Genomic DNA, 20,306 nt, shown 5'->3' with positions numbered 1-20,306 from the left:
CATCGCCCCTACTGTTTGAGTAGCACCTGTTCCTGAACTAGTGTTGTAGACACCCAAGTCATCTTTGTGAGTGATGTGCAACTTCCAAGGGAAGAAGTGCTTCTCAGAGGGACTTCTTCTGCTCTGAGACACCATGAGTTCAACATCCTGATCAGAGAGCAAGCGGATCAGGTCACCTTCAGGATCCCGGTAATTCAAAACAATGTCTTCTTGGTTAAACTCCTGCCTGGGAGAAAAGAAATGGATTGATCCCCAGAAATCAAGGAATGCCTGGAAGGTGCTACATGATGAATAATATACTGACAATCTAATTAATTTTAATAAAAGTCACACAAACCCTTGGGTATCTTGGCTTTCTTGATGCAGCAGTACTAGAAATCATATAGCCACATTCATGCTGTGTTGTGTTTAAGCTAAGAAATCTACCAGAACCAAGAACCATTTCCAGTAACACCACATAAATGGCACAATTAATCTGTGTGTTTGATAGAACTACCATGCAAAAGAGCTGACTGTGGTTACCACCCACTTTTGCCTACTTATTTTTGCTCTTTCTGAGGAGTGTAAGAATATTAGAACAGGTGTTCTATTACCAGTATTTACTAATATTTAATGTTCTAAATTGTTGATGTTCAACACCAGATTAATCTAGTTTAACAAGTGTTAGAAGGCCGTGTCCTACATCATGAAGAAATGTACTAGACAAAAGATGCTTTTATGGGGGTATGGCTCTTGTCATAGTACAAGAAATGGAAATTTCTACCCATCACAATTGAGTCAGAAGTGTGTCATTCCTTACTTGTTGACAATCCCAGAAAGGACTAGTGTCTGCACAGATGACCCTAGGCCAAGTCAAAGTGTAACTTCTTCAAGACACTTGAAAAGTATTTCATACATAAAACATGGAGCTGACCAAGTAGAATGTGGAAAATCTCAAACCAGAATGAACTTGACAAATGTTTAAGTATCAAATATACAGCCAAGTGCTTGCATTGTACCTCATCAATTCCATTAGATCTTTGAATGATGGAATGCTGCTCAGATCCTCTTCCACTGAGATATCCCTGTATTTAGAACACATATACTCATTACATATCATGACAAGAGAATTGTTGGTATTTCGTCATCAGCAAACTTGAAGGCTATTTTGTTACTACCTGATGGTGCTCACAGTCTCATCATAGTAATAACAGCGAACTTTATTAACTGTGTCTTCCTGCTGTGGTAAATCTTTTATTATCTTCACAAAAGCACATGGGAAAATCCCAGTGGCACCATCAGCAGTTCCCTGGAATGATAGGAAATGTTAGAATCAAGAAAACCATGCCATTTTGGCCACATGCAATAAGTTCTGGAATTCGATTAATTTACATAGAAACAACAGTAAGAATTTTTCCATTACAATCAAGAAAAGAAATCCTATGGAAGTGACCTGATGGCATCCCCACAAAAAGGTTATACAATTACATAGTCAAATACCAGGCAGGGGAGTGAAACAGTGTGTAAAAAATGCAAGTCAGATGGCTAGAAAGGAAGGCTGTGGTGTTCGAGCAAACAGAGATATCATATCAGCAAACATACAGTATGTTCCCCTCATCCTTTTTTCAGAGCACTGCTGCATTACCCAAGTTCTCCCTAATCAGGCTGACGTGTGTTGTGGTATGAAGCATGAAGCATACATCAACTCACCCTGAGGCCAGAAACCAATTAATCGCTGAAATGGAGTTTCCATCTCCTTTCTGTGGCCTTTCTGTGTTCTAATCACTTCCAAAGAATTTAAAAACATTCCAGCAGAAGCAAATGCAAATGAAAACTGAAGTCTGGAGGGCAAAACATTTGTAAGCTAAAAACCATCAAGGAACCAAACAATTACTAATTTGGAATCAGGGATTTAGTTTTGACAGTAAGACCTGATTATGATACAGTTTCTCCTTGAAAGGAAGAGGCAAGTCACAAGGATCAGAAGAGCCCTTTCTACTCATATATTTCAAGGTATGCTAATAATTCAGTACTGCTATTGCAGTCTTACCTCCAACCAGTCTTTGTTTATTTTGCTGAGAAGATAGATCAAATCTCCCTTCTTGAATCTGAGTTCCAGTTTATTGGTTCCAGGAAAATCAAACAGTGCCTATGGAAAGTAATAACCTCAAAATTATTAATTCACAGAATTACAAAAGCAAATCTTTCTGTTGTGTTCTTGAGGAGAAAGCATAAAGCAGCAAGACAGTGTGCACTTTGTCATCACATATGTATTTCTGGGATAAGGTCACATATATTTGACCGTAGTCTGCAGTTCTCACAATCTCTTCTCCTACTCAGCACACACAAAACTGCTTTGAAGAAGCAGTGAAAGCAGTAGGATAAACATGACCCTGAGAGAGCTACATAAAAGGATTCTTAAAGTGACAGAACACTGAGCACCAGAAAGATCAATATAAATAAGCTGAAAATACTTAAGAGCAAGTAAGACAACAGAGCTAAAGCCAACTGACAGCTTGAAATCCTGAGAACTGAAAAAATATAATATTTCTCATTGCAGCCTTACAGCTTTTAGATTTGCTGCAAAATATCACAAAGAGCCTTTAAAAATTGCAGAAATGTTGTGTCTTAATTTAAGGGTAACTAACTGTTGCTTTTACATCTAGCTTTCAGGTCTGGATGCTGAACTGGGAGATGTGGGAAAGCTTGGGAAATTGACGTGTTGTTGAAATGGAGTTTAGATGCCCTCTTCAGGAAAAAAAAAAAAAAAAGGAGGCAAATACATGCTTATCACCCTAACAAAAGGTTAGAGAGTTAAAGTGGCTGTGTTATCAAAAATACACATCTCTCCTATTGTCCTTAGAGAAACATGGTCATTTAAATGGTCCTAGAGGAGCAAAAATGAAAAGGTGCTCTTTATTCTGTGTTGCGATTGCTCTTTTGATCTTGTTTATGCCAAGAGTTCTCTTAATAAAAAACAAACAAAACAATGCTACTGTTATGCTAGTGTCTACTTATTAGCCCTTTCAAAAGCCTTTTTTCACCTATTGAAAAGTTCTGGTAGGTATATTCAATACTAATAAATTAATAGATAAAACCCAAGAGATATGACTGTTCCAAGACCTATCACTCTCTGTGTAAAGAACAAAAGCAACAAAACTCAAAGCAGATGCCTGGGGATTTTAATCTTATATGGCAAATCACATGTTTCAGGAAGCAAAAACCTGCTCGGACAAATACTGGTTACAAAGCAGTTTCATGTGCTTAATACTGAGAAAATATACCACAAAAGACAAGAGTATGGGCATTTCTGTTACAGAAAATACATTTATGTTACAGAAAATACAAAAATAAGATGCCTCCCCTGCAAAGCTTTTAAACATATACTGAAGACACTAAGGCTGAAGCTTATGCCTGTTTTAGATTTAACTTATGGGTAGCACTATGCAAATGTGGACCATTTGGCAGTAAGCTGTACGTGTCTCAGTTTTGAATCTCCTGTCACTCTGATTTCACCATAGACCTTCTTATTACTCAAGAGATGAGGAACAGGACACCTCTTTCCATCCTTTGTTTCATTCCCTGTTGTTAAAATCAATTGTTTATTTCACTTTCTTCCCCCAAGCTCTAATTGAAAATGGCAACCTGATGGATGAGGTACCACAGTAAACCGGAGTTTAATCTGCTGTCCTGTGACACGCTGTGCAGAGTACTCACCTCAGCCCGTGGAGCTGCGGTGCGATCAAAAACAGGCACTTGATCTGAAACACTCTTACTGCAAAGAAATGAGACAACAGGGAGGAAAACATCCTTCTAAGTCATTAAAAATGCTACACAATCAGTAGTGCAGTGTCTGTGTTTTTACTTTTTAAGGGGCATGTAAGCCATAGATCACCAGAGAAACTGCATGAGAATCTGTGTGCAGCACTGAAGTAAATAAATATGGATGCAATGACACTGCCCTAGTTCTCTCAGTTTCAGTGCAGAGCAGCAGCAATCTGATGGTGTCTGCTCCTGAGAACAGATGGAATTTTCAATACAGTCAGTATTCTGGACCTCTCTTCCATAGCACTGCTCAGTCCCCCTACTCTGCTTTCTGGGCATCATTGTTTCTAGCATTTATGGCATTTAGTTCAAACTCTGCCATCATATACTCATGCAGTTTTTGCACTGTTTGAGGCAGGTGAAAAGGAAGCGAGCCCATCTTTGGAATGCTGAAAGGAGAATTAATTTATCTGAAGGGTAATGAAATATGACATCTACTTAGCAGTTCTCCAAAGGGGTGTCAATGCTGCTATGTAGGACAGGCCCCTGTTTAGACAAAGTATGGGAACAAATTAAGTATTCAGTTTCATTTAGTGTCTGAACCAGATCTCACTGAATTCTGTGCCAAAACTCACACTGACTTCAGTGGTGCAAGCCTATGTCCTTAAGCTTGGCCTGTATATTCTGCACATTATAATAGAGATTACCATTAAAGAAATATGGGCAGATAGAGCTGGACAGTATTTTTAAAAAGGCAAATACTCTCATTTTGGAATTTTCCTTTAATGCAAGTACCACATCCACTTAAAAAATCTGAGATAATTGAAAACAAAAAATAGTCTGTGTTCACTCCACCACAAAGACCCTTATATTAGGGATTCATGGATTCACTTGGAAAACACAGTGGTGATCCTCATCTCTCTCTCCCCCCAAAACTGGACAGCATCTCTTACATCAAGCAATGCTGAAAAAAACATGTCAATCACTTACACTCGGCGTGTCCGTGGGCGAAGCCGTCTCAGTCTGTGAGGCACCTGCTCACCATCAAAGGTTGAGTGGTAGAAGAACAGCCGAACGTCCTCATCCATCAACACCCAAGCAGGGAGGCAGAGCAGGTTCTGTGCCAAGAGCAAGCAGGAAGCAGAGTGTAACAGTGGGAGAGACCAATTCTCTATTTATTTACATGTAACAAATATGCCTCTCTGACCTACAGGATCATGAAGGATATTCATTACTGCCAGAAAGCTCCCTCCTCTCTTTTCTCACTCAGCAGGACACAGCTGAACAGCTGACAGTCTTTCCTCTTTACTCCTGGAGTTGGCCAATGTATTGCTTCACACTTTTTGTACCTGATTTACTGCAGAACTAAATTGCTTTTTGTTTTTCTTTTCAGAACATGAATGACTGTGGAAAGAAGGCAATCTTAAGTAGTGGAAATCTTCGCCAGTGCTTCAGACTTTTACTGATTTGAAGTTCAGGTCTTCAGTTAACCTGCACACAAAGAATATCTCTCCTTGATGCATGCTGCATCTTCACTGTAATTCAGGTACTCTCAGAAGCCCACCTGTCCTGATTCTGGCTGTGAGAGAGTCAGTTTTCTTCTTAGTAGCTGGTACAGTGCTGTGTGTTGGATTTAGCACGAGAATGATGTTGATAACACACAGATGTTTTAGTTGTTTCTAACTACCGGCTTACTTACTCTAAGCCAACAGCTTTTCTGGTTCCCAAGTCCTGCCAGTGAGGAGCTGCACAAGAAGTCAGGAGGGAGCATGGCCAGAAGAGCCGGTCCATGGGATATTCCATGGAGAGCCATCCAAAGGGATATTCCATGCCATAGAACATCATGCCCAGTATGTAACTGGAGGGAGCTGCCCAGGAGCCACTGATCACTGCTCAGTGGACTGGCTGGCCATTGGTCAGCAGGTGGTGAGGAATTGTATGGTACATCATTTGTTTGTTTTCTTCTTAATTTTATTTCTCTGTATTTTTGGTTACCTCCCTTCTAATTACAATTATTTATTAGTATTATATTTTACTTTATTTCAATTATTAAACTGTTCTTATCTCAACCTGTGGGTTTTACCATTTCCCAGTTGTCCTCCCCATTCCATTAGGGAAGGAGGGAGTGAGCAAGAGGCTGCGTGGCACTTGATGGTGGGTAGGGTAAAGCACAACCCACCCACCATTCTCCTAATCCCTTGGATGCACACACCAACTCTGTATTCATGCAGCACCTGGAGATTCACCATTTCCTCACACATCTTGGGGGGTTTTGGTAAGGATGTCTATCTGTATATGAAGACCCTTTGTGAACTGCATACTCCAGCAGACACCACAGTCTGAACAATCTGGGGAAGAGGACTTCAGTTGTACCACAGTGTGGGCACTGTGTCTTCAGGAAAGCAGAACAGAGAGAAGCAGATACTTAGAACCCAAAAAGTACTGTCTACCTTAGCTGATTTCAATGGCTAAGTATCTGCAGTGATCACTGCATTCTTTACTTTAAAATTAAGTTTTACCTTCATGTAGACATTTAGGATAGGAATCCTGTTCTCAGCAATTTCCTTTTTGGCACCAACAAAAACTTTTCCTGGAAAATATAAAACCTGTAACAGTTATTGAAGAAAAAAAAGCAAAAAAGAGGCTGTCAGAGAAATGAAGCAGTCAGGAGGAAGTAGAAGCTGAAAAAAAATTTACATCTTTTCTAAAGGATTTTAGGTTTCTAAATGAACTTTACTACAAGTGAAGGGGCTGTCAATGGAACATGACTTCTCTGGCATCCACAGCCAGGAATTAGTTCCTTGTCACAACTACTTCTCTCATTGCATTCCTCCTTCAGGCAGCCTGGAGCTGAGAAAGCTGCTAATTGTGCAAAGGTTTGGTACTGACAGCTTACCTGGCAGTACAGGGAGTGTGCAGGTAAATGGGCTGTTATTGCTCTCTGGCCCATATCTCTCCTCTAGTTTGGTGTGCAGGGCATAAAACTCACGATAGCGCCGGAAAATCAGGTATCTGCCACCACCTTTAAGCTTTACTTCAATGACAAACATCTGAAACAGAGAAGAGGCATTCCGGATGGTGTTCATACTTATAAATACTCACCAACTGAATGTGAGGAATAAAATAGGAACATAAGATCTGTGCTCCATTAGTGGGAATATCCTCTTAGGAGCAGAGAGGAAAGCATGCCTTCAGTTAAGCATCTGCCAATTCAGGAACTAGGATATAACAAGGTATTTGTGTGGGTCCAGCTTGCATATGAAGCATGTCCCTATGGCTGCTTTATATTATATGATCTTAAAAGGAAACATGAAATTACTAAATTCAACTTTATGCTTGCACACTTTGCCTCAGTGACAAGCAAAATACTTTACGAAGACAAACACAAATATTTTACAATAAGATGCCTTGGACATCTAAATCTAAAGACAGACTGACATTTAAATGAATTGATTTTCAGAATTGAAGGCATTCATACTTCTTTTTTGACTTTAATGTACACAGTTGCAGAAATTATTGTCTGACCTCCTTCAACCACTATTTTATTTCTCTTTTGACAAAATTGCTTTGCTCTAAAGGAACCCAAAATTTCCACGCACTGACCTCTGAGTCACATTGCAGCCAGATCCTTCAGAAAACATAAAGACAGAGCAACCAAACATCACTCTATTCCAGAGAAAAACCTGAATTCTGCAGTGGGAAGTGTTTTAAGAGCAATGTCTCCAGCAGAAGTCAGACTGAGATGGGCATATTCAAACCTTCAGAAAATCCTAGTGCCTTTCCCTACTATTCCCTTCCTGTGTGCTCTTTCGTGTCTTAATATGCTTCTTTCTGTGAAGATGGGAGCATCCTAACTTGCCAGTACCATGGAATAATGAAGCAAGACTCTCCCTTTCTACCCTCTGAGTTATTTTCCCACTATCTTCACCAATGATACAGCACTCCAACAGGAAACAAATCAGATATTAGGAAAAATTATGATGTTAGAGGATATCTCCTACATTTCATTCAGAAAATAAATTTTTAGACTGAATCTGGGATAACTATACTCCATTCCTGAAAAATAAAGCACTGAGAAATCTTCCACATGGAACTACTCACACCAAAAAGCAATTACACCCGATTAAGTGCATTTTGCTTCCCACAACCAAACCAGTCACTGGCGAAGGCATGTAGAGGCAGGATAACTCTCCCTTCTTACATAGTAATTAGTAAAGCCTTTCTTCTCTTCAATATCTGCAATATTAGCTGAAACAGGTACATCATCTGGAAGCTGGTCAAAATCACTGTGAAGCAAGAACAGAAGATTTAGGTTACTCATATTGGTAATAGCCTTTGAGATGTCCTATGCCACACAGAGCAAAGATAGGCAATATCACATTTTCTAATATGAAAACCAAGATATTAGAAACTCATGGTGTCAGTCTCTTCCTCTGGAGGTCTGATCTTGAGATGTCAAATTTCAATAAGTTCAGCATAAATCAGTGACCATTGAGAAGATTTATTATGCCTGAAAAATACCCCTCTCATTCCTAGGCTTGCTCACGGAACAGGACTACAAAACAAATACTTGAACTGCTAAGCTTTTCCTGATAAATGTGATCAGCTGTGGATGCATTCTTAATCCTTCCTTAATCTAGGAGATTACAGAAGGAACTCTGCATCAGTGGATCCTATTCTAAGGAGATCATTATACATAATGATTTATGCTGCTATTATTACTGCATTACTGTAGAATATAGGAAACAGTTTTGAGAAAAGAGCTTGTTATGCAAGGTGCTGTAGAAACTGACAGCACAAAGCTAAATCCTAAAAACTTTATACTCTGTGCAAGATGCATAAAATATACCACATACATATAAGAAAAGAAACAACAGGATAAGCACAAACAGAAAAAGAACAAAGAAACAAAAGCATAGTATTTTTCTATATGAAAACTATTGGTGCCTACACCAGCTGTCAAAATGTTGTCAAGTTTTCTTGATGACATCACAATAAAGCAAACTCTTGAAGAGGCTTGGAAAAATAAGGCTAGGCTATCAAATATTTGGAGAGAGACCTCCCAGTCACAGCAGGTAGGGTTCATCACAGAATATTTGGAGTTGGAAGGGACCAACTTTCAAAGATCATCAAGTACAACTCTTAATGAATGGCCTGCACGGGGATAGAACCTACGACCTTGGCATTTATCCCCCAGTCTCAGCAGATAACCTGAAGCACAAAGATACTTGTTTGAAAATGTCAGAAGTGTGTGAAGGAACTCATGTTAGTAGGCAAGGTTAGAATAAGCTTTGCAGATCCTAGAAAGAATTGGATTTGAAGTGAGAAGGAAGAATCTCTGCAGGAACAGGGATTACTAACAAGCAGCCGTATGACCACTCAGTCATGTTACTAGTCTATACTGCCCACACTACAAAAAAGCATGGATTGGCAGATGCTTTTTCCTCTATGACCTTCTCCTTGGTGCAACAATTTTGACAAGCAGCAGACAAATTCACCTTTGCTTCAGTCTTATAACTCAGTGTCGTCAGAGGGGTATTTATATTAACACCTGAGTAAAAAGCATCTAGAATGAGGAAAATAGAATAATAAATGAGATAAAGAGAGACTTCTAAAAGGATCATCTAAAAAATCCCAAGCTGACAAAATGTTAAATATTCTGATAGTACAAAAAAAAAAAAAACAAACCACCAAAAAAAACCCAAAAACTGGCAGCTGTCTCAGTTTATTCTGCTAGGAGAATATCCCAACCAGGGGCTTCCACAAGGCGTAGCCCATTTGAAATGCTGAAGCAATGATGCAACATCTTGCAATAGTTTTCTGTACAAGGAAAATGCCATGAATCAGCACCACCCACAATACTGTAAATACTACCCCTTACTGTGAAGAAGGATGTGGTTATGGAGAGCAAGAGATATAATTAGTCATATCACAAACACTCATCACAAACTCCAGTAAAAGGGAAACTTGTTTTGCAGCTATAAAGAGGACAATGACCCACTATGTCCTAGGTTGTGAATATTCCCCACAAAAAGAAGAAAGTCCTCTCCAGCAAAAGAAATGGTCTGCTTGACCCTAAGCAGCCTAATAGTGTGGAAGTTACACACTGTTCTGATAACAAGAAGCCTTTTAGAATCACCAAAGATACTTGCATCCAAATTAACCAAACAGATCAGGAGTTACATGAGGCTTGTGGGGAGGCAGGAGCAAGCTATATAACCCATTACCTCTTTTCTCGCAGCTGTCGGGGAAGAGACATTGTTCTTCTTAAATCCAGATGACTAAGATCTATTCCTCTACTTCTTGGGCACTTCCTGGTTTAATAGGATGAACACGAAGTCAAAGGAATTCTCCTGCAGGAAACAAGACTCCTTTGCAAGGCCTCAGAGATCTTTTTTTAATGTTTCAGTGTCAGACGATTTCTGCTGTACCTCCCTACCCCCATGAGTTTGAGGAAGTACCAGGGGGGAAACAGTAATAAAGAGACACTGCTCTGTGATGTCTGTCATGTCTCAAAACTGCCACAATTGAGAAACTGAAAGCCCAAGAAAAAGCAGAAACTATGAGCCACATATTCCATTGTCCACCCTCCACCAAACTATTTGCCTCTGTTGAAAGCCAGTATGACAGGGCACAGCAAAGACACTTTTGCCTCAGCTAAAATGTCCCCATATATACCTCTACATTAATATTTGTAAACTAGGATGAATACTTCTGATCCCTTCTTGAGGCTCTGTGATTCCCAAGGATCTTCCTTTTCACAGACCAAGAGCCAGGAGGTGGAGCTAAAGAATAAATTTTAAAATGGGAGCAGAATGTATCCTCAGAAAAATCAGCCTTGTCAAACACCAGGGCATCAGGCACAGATGAGATTTGAAGGATGGATCAATGAAAGTAAGACAGGAGTCCTTTAAGGCCAGAGATTTTTTTTGGCTTCATGTGCACAAAACAACCCACATTTGCCACATACAAAGACAAGGTAACGGCTTGCCCTGGCTTTTACTCAAACTGTAGTGACAAAGCATTTATATAACATCAGTTGACAATCTTTCAGGAAGAAAGTGATGAGGAAACCATGATTTCTTAACAATATGGCTAAGTTGTAACACAGCTTATCTGTCTTTTAGTCAAAAACTGTTATGTGCATCCTTGCCTCTCCATTTCAGTCTTTGATTCTCTTCCATTTTTGTGTTCAATACATATTTGCCTCCTTCTCCTCCTTCCGCTGCCAAGAACAAAAATTCCCATCTGAATGGAGCAAAAATCATCCAGCATCCTTCAAAATAAAACTCTATTTACAACTGTAATCATCAGCCTTGAGAGTAACTGCATTGCATTGCATTTTAATGAAGTAAATCCTTCACCCAGCTCCTTTCCATGGCACCATAATAGAATTTGAGAGGGGATATAGTGTCTCTTGATCAGAAGGGACCAGGAGAACAAAATTCTGAACTGTATTTTCTGAGGGATCTGCTACTCTGCTACATATCATAGCTTTGACAAGAAAATCATAGAAAGGGTATCCTAATTTTTTTTCAAATGTCCTGAAAGATAATCTAGATACAATGCAGGTACATCTTTTAATAGACAGAGGATATGGCACAATGCAAAAATACACGTTCATTGTTTATCTAGGAATGTGGCTTCTTGAAAACAAGTTGACAGAAACTCTTAGACAGATTGTCTATGCAAATGTTCTGCTGTAAGATGAGTAAATCAAACTGAAAGCAGCTCAATTCCACTACTCTCCACTAGAGATTACAGCTAGGAATAATACTAACCTGACAGAATAATGCTAAACCTACTAAGAATGTTTATGATTCTGCAGTATTTTCTTGTTCTGCACTCAACCAGAAAAAAGCCTTACTTTTCTTACAAAAGGCAGATTTCTACCTCAGATGAGTGGATAGCTGATTTGTTAGAAGGATCAGCAAGGTTGTGAGACTAAGATTGGAAACACTGCTTTGCCATGTTCTTCTGTGCCAAATCAGCGCCTCAACTACCACATGCTTTCTTTCCATTTCTACTATTGTGCTACTATAGTAGAAATAATACCCCTATTATTTGGGCTGAGAAAATAGGCTGTCTCTAATCAAATACACATGCTTTCTCTGTTCAAATAATTATTTCATGAATGAAATAAGTATCCATTACAAAACTGATATCCTAACAGTACCTATGTGAAGAGATATGCCTGCACTAGGAAAGTACCCAATTTCATCAGCTGGCATGGCCAGCTCTCAGTTTTGAGAAAACCCATCCACACACTATGGCTGGCATGGTCATTGTGGTGCTGTGCACCAACCCAAATACACATGCAAGAGAAGAGAAAGCAGGAATTCATCCAAGTGCAAGGAATACAAAACAAAAATTGGTTCATTAAAGGAGACTACTAAGAGAATCCACAGATGACTGAATCATGACCATATGCTGCCACCGCTATATGCCTCTTCACAGTTCACAATCTTCTCTATTATTTTGGACATGCCTGTGAGCTGTGAAACTGTGGCCTTCTGTCCAATGCACCTGTTGTTAGAAAACACATGTACAAGGATACACAGCACCCTGGAAATCTGACAGTATCAGCTAGAACCAAACAACCAAAGCAAGTGAGGAATTTTAGTGAGAAATAGGAATGCAGTCCCAAATCACTAGAGATACATGAACCACCAATAAAAGGTAAACCAAAAAATGTAGCAGAAATACTCAGCTGAATCAAGTTTGGGTGACAGCACTACATACCATGTCTGCTAGGGCAGCAGCAACTGTATCATTTTGTATATCTCTATGGAATAATGGCTTCTTTCTGATGCACCTGATCTTACAAAAGTGCTATGCAGTTATGCTCAATCACCAGCCATAGAATAAATCTTTTAAGTGATAGGAGAAAGTGAACAAGAATAATATGGTTAAAAGATTCTGATCTCATCACAGATTAATCTGCAAAGGAAGTAACATTTAGCCATGACTGCAAGGAAGCTGAACATCAAATACAAACACACATGGCAGAGTTGGTTTTCAAGATACTTTCACTCAACCTACTGTTTTCAAAGGATATGTGGAATTTTGTTTCTGTAGCATACACATCATTAGCAGTTGGATGCCTTGACTCCTGTGGTTGCTTGAGACTGAGCTACAACTGTAATAACACTGATTTGGGAAGTGTTTGGGGATCTTTTCCATTTTCCTTTAATAATACTTGTATAGACCACCAGCTTTACGGAATGCTTTAATAGACTTTTACAATACTTATTTTCAAATACAGCCATGTATAAACTAGCAATTATTTTTATTATAGCACATGAATAATTAATTACAGTTCTGTAAAATTTCTGGACAAAAGTTACATTTGATAAGCTATTAATGGCCCTGTAATCTTTGGAGCACTTTTGCAGGTAGTGCTACAAAATCCTTAGGAGGCAGTTGGCACAATAGAAACTAATAAGACTGTTTCTTTCCTATATGCTTTCAGGACAGTTGAAAAAAAAAATTTAAAAAAATAAAAATGCTGAAGTTGTCCTATCTTTCTGAACTTTAAAAAAAAAAAAAGAGGGCATAAGTTGAACTAATTGGTTTTGTATTCTTAATTTGATAATGGTTCAATTAATAGAGTCTGGATGTATGGATATTCTCCCTGTCATGCATTATGTTGGGATTTAAAAAGTCACAGGAGTATGGATTGATAGAATTTAGAAATGTTCTTTGAATTAAATCTGGACAGTGTTTCCATGATTGCTTTTTTAGGGTGAAAAGTAGCTAGTAGGTATTTGCAGAAAAAGACTCTTTTCATGCCCTGCTGATATAAACACAACTAAATAATCCATCTTGGACTGAAGAAATTTAAAGGTCAGCATCTACCACTATTCCTGACAGTGAATTTAATGGTGTCTTTTCCAGAATAAATTATTACTCAACATGGAAGAGGTTTACATACCAAATCTTAAAGAAAGAGCAGCATTTTTTAAAATTACATTTTTCTCAGAATATCAAACTAAATCATATACCTGAATCCTGGCTTTTTCACCTCTAATGCTTGAGCAAAATAAGGATTTCAGGGAAAAAAAAACCAAAACAACAAACCAAAAAGTGATGTTTTTCTTTTGACATTATCAGCTATTTTGGAAACATGCAACCAACAGTACCATTCTGAGGTTTGACAGTTCATGATTCAATAGGCAGATCTCTCCAGCTTTTCTTATGCAGAGCAATATCACAAGCAGTATTATGATCTTCCTTTCAGTGGAAAACAATTCTTCTTTTAAAATAAACCTGCTTCCTTTGAAAAATATACAGGGTTTCTCCCTGATGGAATAGAATCACTACAAATGGAAGAGTTGAACATGTTTATGTCCTTCATGAACAATGGACATTTTGTTCTTGCAGAGCTCAGGTGGATATTTGATACCCAGGACTAGACAAAGTGAGAAAAATGGAAGCTCAGAAACAATAAGAGAACATTTCTTCATCCACATCATATATGACTTCCTGGATAAAAGAGGTAAATAAGGAAGAAATAGGGCAGAGCTTGTCACTGCTATTGTGCATGACAGATGTGGGCTGGAGGTGGAGCCCTGTGCTCCAGTCAACTTCTCCAATGTCAAAATCTGGTAACTCGCCATTGCAGACAAAGAAGCAGGAAAGTTCCATTCAAGCACTCCTGAGAGAGTTATGCCTACAACCATCCCTCCAGAACTTTAAAATCTACTTTTGGTGCACAGCAGCAGTGCACCTTTTTGGCAGGATGGTTTTTGTAAGTCTCCTAATCATCTTGAGAATCAAAAATTTGTGTGACTGATTGCTACTCAAGGCAAAAAAAATCTGCTTCATCTATTTCACAAGTTCAAAAGACCTGTTCAAGTTACTCAAAAAAATTTTCACTGAACTTCCCCAAATGGCAAAACAGGGTTGAGATTTGCTAAAATTTGTACAGTGATGCATTCAAATCAGCCTACACTGTTCCTAACAGTTTAATTTCCCTATCCATTTGAAGAAATCCTGTGACCAAATTCCTTTTTACCTTATTAAGGAACTTTGGATAAGTGCCTGTAGTTAAGTGAAGTTCTCTGAAAAGTGAAGAGAGACAGGCACCACTGGCCAGTAAATAAGACCTCAAGTGGGCCAATTCTCCCTATAAAGGTTTTATCTGTCTCCTAGGAATATACATGAATTATGAAATGACTATATTCCCAGTTTTGTCGCTTCAGGTTTCTAAAGGTAAGGTAATAGATCTGTCCCTTGCTGTGGACCTAGTTATTACTGGTACAAAGGTACCTTCTCATGGGGGACTCAGCTATATTTGGATATGCACTTTTACACTGGTATAATTGTCTTTACCCTAGGGGAGTTGTACTACTTAAGATACACTGATATAGTCAAAGAAGCACAATTTTCTGGTGCAGAAATATCCAGTCTGCTCCTAATAGAGAGTTTATGGCTCATTTTCTAATGGTTCATAAATTGGGACAATATTTCTTAATAAAATCAGGGGGCAAGGGGGCTAGAGATTAGGATAGGCAGGCAAGTAGCAAACAGAGAGGCAATAAATAGCAAAGTCTGGTGATTTTCAAAGTTCTGTTCTGTCTGTTCCTCACAACATATACTTACAGCCTGCCTCACCTGCTACCTCACCTACTGGCCTTTTATTACCTCAGCCTTCATTCCTTGAAAGATAAACTCACGGGATGAATGCACCAATTAACATTTCAATAAGCAATTAAATCCCCAATCAGTGGCTGAACTGTCCATTTCAAGTGTGGAAGACTGGAGTTTATGTCTCCCATATCTCAAAAGGCAGAAGGCTGCCTCTTTATGTGAAACTGGGTCTGAACAAGAGACCTCTTAATTAACTGCCATAGCAAGTTCATCCCCTGCCTTGCTGTGTGTAATTCCTTCTGCCTTAGCTTTGCCATCTGTAAAATAGGGCTGACTAAGACTTTTCTCATGAGGGGGGAGGTGAGAAGGAAAAATGCTCAGTAGAGGTATAATTCTTGGGGAAAATCAGGAAAAAAGTGACAAACTACAACCATTATCCTTTGCAACCCATCTGCACTCAAAATCACCTGCAGTGCAAACAGAAAACAATACAAAAAGGTTGCTCTTTAAAATGTGCCAGTAATGCTCTGATGCCAGGCCTTAGAACAGATTCCCAAACCCTCAGAAAAGACTGTAGTTGGCTAAACTATCACATATGTTAAACAGCAGTAGTCAACAGGCCTGTCCTACTACAGAAAAGAACAAGGAAAGGAAATGAAGAATAACTTTCTGCCCAGAGTGCTATTTAATCTTGGAATGCATCATTGTGCTTGTGGATTGCTTCAATAATCTGAGCCAAACAAAGGTACTGGAGAACTTTGAAGCTGTGATTTCAAGAAATCAGTATATGGTAATGGAAACAGCTTAGGAAATTCTCTGTCTTCACATACTCTTGCTTTTTTCCTGCCTCGCAAGATGGCACATCTGCAAAATACATCAGCTAGCTAAGCCAGCTGTAAAAACAGCTTTTTAAGCCACAGATCAATTTCTCAGCCCAGCTCACAGCACAGACATCAACATGATGAGGAGAATGAATGGGGAGGAATACATTAAACAAGCACTGCCTGATAACTTTGTCTTGCAAAAGCATTCTGGTCTGACAACACAGTGAGTGCATGTGTGTGCATGTACAGCCCCAAATGACTCATTTTGTCTCCTGACAATCCATCTCCACATGCCAATACTAATGCAGCCTCTTTCACCCATATGCTTCAGGGCAATCTAACAGTGGTATGGCAAGAATTTTACCACTTCTATGATGTATGGAAGAAGCCAAAACACACCCCCAAACCATGACCTATGCTGTAATAGCTTTTCTGAATGAGACAGCAGCTACTGAGTTAGTATCTACAGAACACAGCTCCTGAGTAGCTTCTCCTCTCTCCTTTAGTGCCTTAGCCCTGTTTGTCACCACTTTATTCATTTGCCACCACTTTATTCATTTTTCCAGATTTCACTACAAACAACTTGTACAAGCTGTTGCACGATGTGAATGCAGTGCCATAACAGTGGGTTTCTCATCAGGAATCATAACACAGGTAGGTGGAAAAGAGGGCAGAAAACTGTATGGCAACAGCACTTTTTCATGATTGGAAAGTGTTTTCCTTGTGAAAAGGCAAAAATAAAACTTCAAAATAAAGGAAGAGGAGGAAGTGAAGGGTGGGTGGGAATAAAAATCAAACATGCCTGTGACTAAGACATACAATAAAATCTATTTACTACCCAAATAATTCTTAGGTGCAAACAAGGTGGTTATGACACTCTCAGATATGTCTGCTGCAAAACAGTAAAAGGTAGAGGGGGATTGATGTCCTGTTCCAGTTCTTTCTGTTCCACATCTCGCCTCTTGAGTTCTGCTGAATGTGACATTTTTCCCTGGCACCTAATACACAGAACTCTGCTGCTAATTTTGTGCACAGAGTTCTCATGCTGTGTAATTTGAGGCCAGAGACTCCTCCAACAGCCTGCCAGACGGAGTGCACACCCTTCAACACTGCTTCTGCTGCAGAGAAAGGGGGGATGGGACAAGGAAATGAGCCAAACAAGAAACAAGAAACAAGCTTCCAAACTTGTCCGAGATGTTTAGCCAATTTTTGGCTCTTAGATTTATCAGGGATCTATCTCCAGCTCATCCTGTTCAGTTTGTCAGAAGACGCTTGCAGTGGATTTGCCAGCAATTGCAAATACTCAGTCAACTTAGGATGCACACTTTTCCTTTTTTTCCTCATATTAGATTCTGTCTGGCTGCTCTAAAACTAAATCAGGCTGTTGGCCACAAGGGTCTTTCAGTACTGCCCTGATGAGATAGTATAAAACTGATTTCTGCAATATTATAATCAAAGATTTGAAAGGGAATCTGTTTTCTCTTTCTCCCCACCTTGGTTAACATCTTTGCATCTCACAGAGATAGTCTTTACTGTAATACATTTTACTAAAATGAGAATGGTCAAGTAACCTTCAAAAGATGGGCTGATGTGCTCAGTAGGGGATTGAACTGGATGTCTTCCCATTAACTAACCAGAAAAAACAGACTCCTCTCTTTGCCTCCAGTGCCTTTTAGTGGGATCATCACTTTCCACACTATTGAATTAATCCATTTTCAATACTACTTACTTCTTCCTTGGTGCTGATATTGCCAGAAGGAGAACACCCCACATTACTCTATTCTCTCCACTCCAATCTTCTTTCTCTTGACTGTATCACAAACAGACAGTGAGGGGACTGTAGGATTAAAAAAAAAAATCAGAACTTTCATAACAGAATTGTATCAGTAACTTCTACTGTAAACACTTTATGTCAGAACAAAATCAAAATAATCTGCACTGCCTAAAGATTTCTTTGGATGGTACAGCATCATCCTCACTAATGCCTCTTCTCTGATAATTATTTTCACCAGCAGTATCAAGCACAAACCTAGTCTGAAAAAAAAAAAAGGAAGGATCTCAGGCCCTGCTGTACAGTGAGTGCTATGATAATCCACAGACCCATCTGAGACTAATTTAAATCTTTCTTTAGAATTTGAGAAGAGCTGGGACATCTTCTGCTGTTCACCTGCAAGAGAGCATCGTGATCTTTGACACCCAGAGAACTTTCTTTGAACTTTCTCTGCAGTTCATCTCATTGTGAAATATGTGCCTCTGGAGAGAGAACAAGGAAAGGAAGGCTGGGAAGAGGAACACAGCCTCCTTTATTCTACATCTGGGAAGTGGGATAAACCAAAAATTATACATAAAAGTTAGATAACTTCATATACTAATTTACTACAATCACTAACATGCTCCACTGAAGAAAAAGGGAGGGAAATGAGGGAAAACATAGGGACAATGCACAGCTGACAAAAAGAGTAACATAAAAAATAAAAATAGGGATGTGTGGAAACAATCAAATGTAAGGAAGAATTGGGAAGAATCTATCCTTTCTCTAAAGAAATGCAGTACATTTCCAAATTTGACCCACATGTGTCTGGCTATCTAATTTATGAGATGTGAAGCTGACCACCCAGAAGGCTGGCTATAAATTATATCTCTTAGATATGCCAATATGATTTACATTAGGAGCTAGGAAGGGAAAACTGATGAATCCTGACCTTACCCTCTGGGGAACTGCCTGGAATATACTCTGTTGGTACCTGAAAGTCTGTAGATGCCCTGAGGTAGTAATATTCCTTGCCAAGACCTCTGCATCATAAAAGGTAATAGATCAGAGCCTTTTTTCCACTGTCTGACTGCATGGCTGCCTAGAACAACTACAGTCTCAGATCCACAACAGTTGCAATTTTGCTGACTAAGTTTTACTCAAATCCTTGCTTTTTCCTCTTCTTTCATAGATCTTTGTTGTTTAGCCTTTGTTTCTCTCTCTATACTTCCACTTTGGTTTGTTGGGGATTTTTGCAGTAGCAAAACAGTAGCCAGTAGGTCAAGAGTAATTCTTTTCCTTGTCTAGTAAATGCTTATCAGGCTGTATCTGGAATACTGGAAGACTGTATCTGGAATACTATCACTTGTTTTGGACCCTCAAAAATAAGACAAAGAGTGACAGTCTGATAGACCTCAACCAAGGACAAATAAGGCTGGAGAGCACAATATTCAAGGTAAGGTTGAAGTAAATGACTTAGTTTAGCTTCAAAAGGAAAAGACTGGGAGGGAGATATAATTGTTACTCTAAATAAACAAAGTGAAATTAAAGAGCAGACACAGCTAGACTCTTCTCCTAGGTGGACAACGAAAGGACAGGAGAGAGAGTTGCATAAGCAAAAAAATCTCAGTGGAGATAAAAAATAATTCAACATGACACTGGAACAAGGGCCTAGAAAGACTCTGGGATCTTTATCATGGGAAATGTGCAAACTTTGACTAGACAAGTTTAACCTACCCTTTATATTAGGTCATCTTTGAGCTATTCATTGCATACATGACATCTGGTGGCCTCTTCTAACCTTACTTATTCTATGTTCAGATCCCAGATGCTATCTTCAGACAACCAAAGCCTCCATCAGAGTTACTGGCCAGCCAAGACAATCTGCTTGACCTAAATTAAAATCTCTCAGGCATTTGGCAACCATGAACGTTTCAGACAGTCTATGATACGGTGCTATAAAATTAAATTTCTTTTATTAAAAAAAAAGAATTAGATGAAACCCACATTTCCATAAAATTAATACTTCTAAAATCATTACCTTTAATAACATCATAGTAAAAAGTACTGATGCATATTCTCAGATTGGAAAGAAGAAGAAATCCACTGATCTCCATGCCTTGCTCATACTTCCTGTCTTGTTCATCTGCAAATTCTTTTCTCCTTGATCACCAACTTTTCCCACCTCACCATTTTCCCCTGGAAATGGTGAAATTTTTCATCCCTCCCCAAGCCCATCTTCCTCCTCAACTTACTTTTCTCTTCGCAGAACCTTTTATTTCCTTTATTGATCCCAACCTTTGTCCTTCTAGCCTTGAACCTCTGAGCTGGAAAATAATTCCTCAAGGCACCTCCCCTAAATAGCAGCTAATTATTTGGCTTTGGGCCTGCACCTG

At 39.1% G+C, this 20,306-nt stretch overlaps 1 protein-coding gene across 4 annotated transcripts in view; it reads right to left on the bottom strand.

Annotated features, from left to right (window-relative positions):
• The window catches only part of NCF4 (neutrophil cytosolic factor 4), a 38,582-nt gene that overhangs the window by 2,380 nt on the left and 15,896 nt on the right, over positions 1–20,306 (bottom strand). For 2 of the 4 annotated variants that reach the window (XM_077178540.1, XM_077178541.1), the window contains 10 exons: positions 17,890–17,997; positions 7,946–8,030; positions 6,641–6,794; positions 6,264–6,334; positions 4,735–4,862; positions 3,697–3,754; positions 2,030–2,128; positions 1,158–1,288; positions 999–1,064; positions 2–226 (listed from right to left, as the gene is read on the bottom strand). In XM_077178540.1, coding sequence (XP_077034655.1) covers positions 2–226; positions 999–1,064; positions 1,158–1,288; positions 2,030–2,128; positions 3,697–3,754; positions 4,735–4,862; positions 6,264–6,334; positions 6,641–6,794; positions 7,946–8,030; positions 17,890–17,933 — 1,061 coding nt within the window. In that variant the 5' untranslated portion in view covers positions 17,934–17,997. Of the gene's footprint in view, position 1; positions 227–998; positions 1,065–1,157; positions 1,289–2,029; positions 2,129–3,696; positions 3,755–4,734; positions 4,863–6,263; positions 6,335–6,640; positions 6,795–7,945; positions 8,031–9,971; positions 10,154–17,889; positions 17,998–20,306 lie in introns of those variants that run through there. The other 2 variants (XM_077178542.1, XM_077178543.1) reach the window with 2 other exon arrangements.

The sequence above is a fragment of the Agelaius phoeniceus genome, chromosome 5, assembly GCF_051311805.1.
Source record: "Agelaius phoeniceus isolate bAgePho1 chromosome 5, bAgePho1.hap1, whole genome shotgun sequence".
NCBI lineage: Eukaryota > Metazoa > Chordata > Aves > Passeriformes > Icteridae > Agelaius > Agelaius phoeniceus.
Note: the sequence above shows the minus strand (reverse complement) of the source record. Positions and strands in the feature narration are given on the sequence as shown.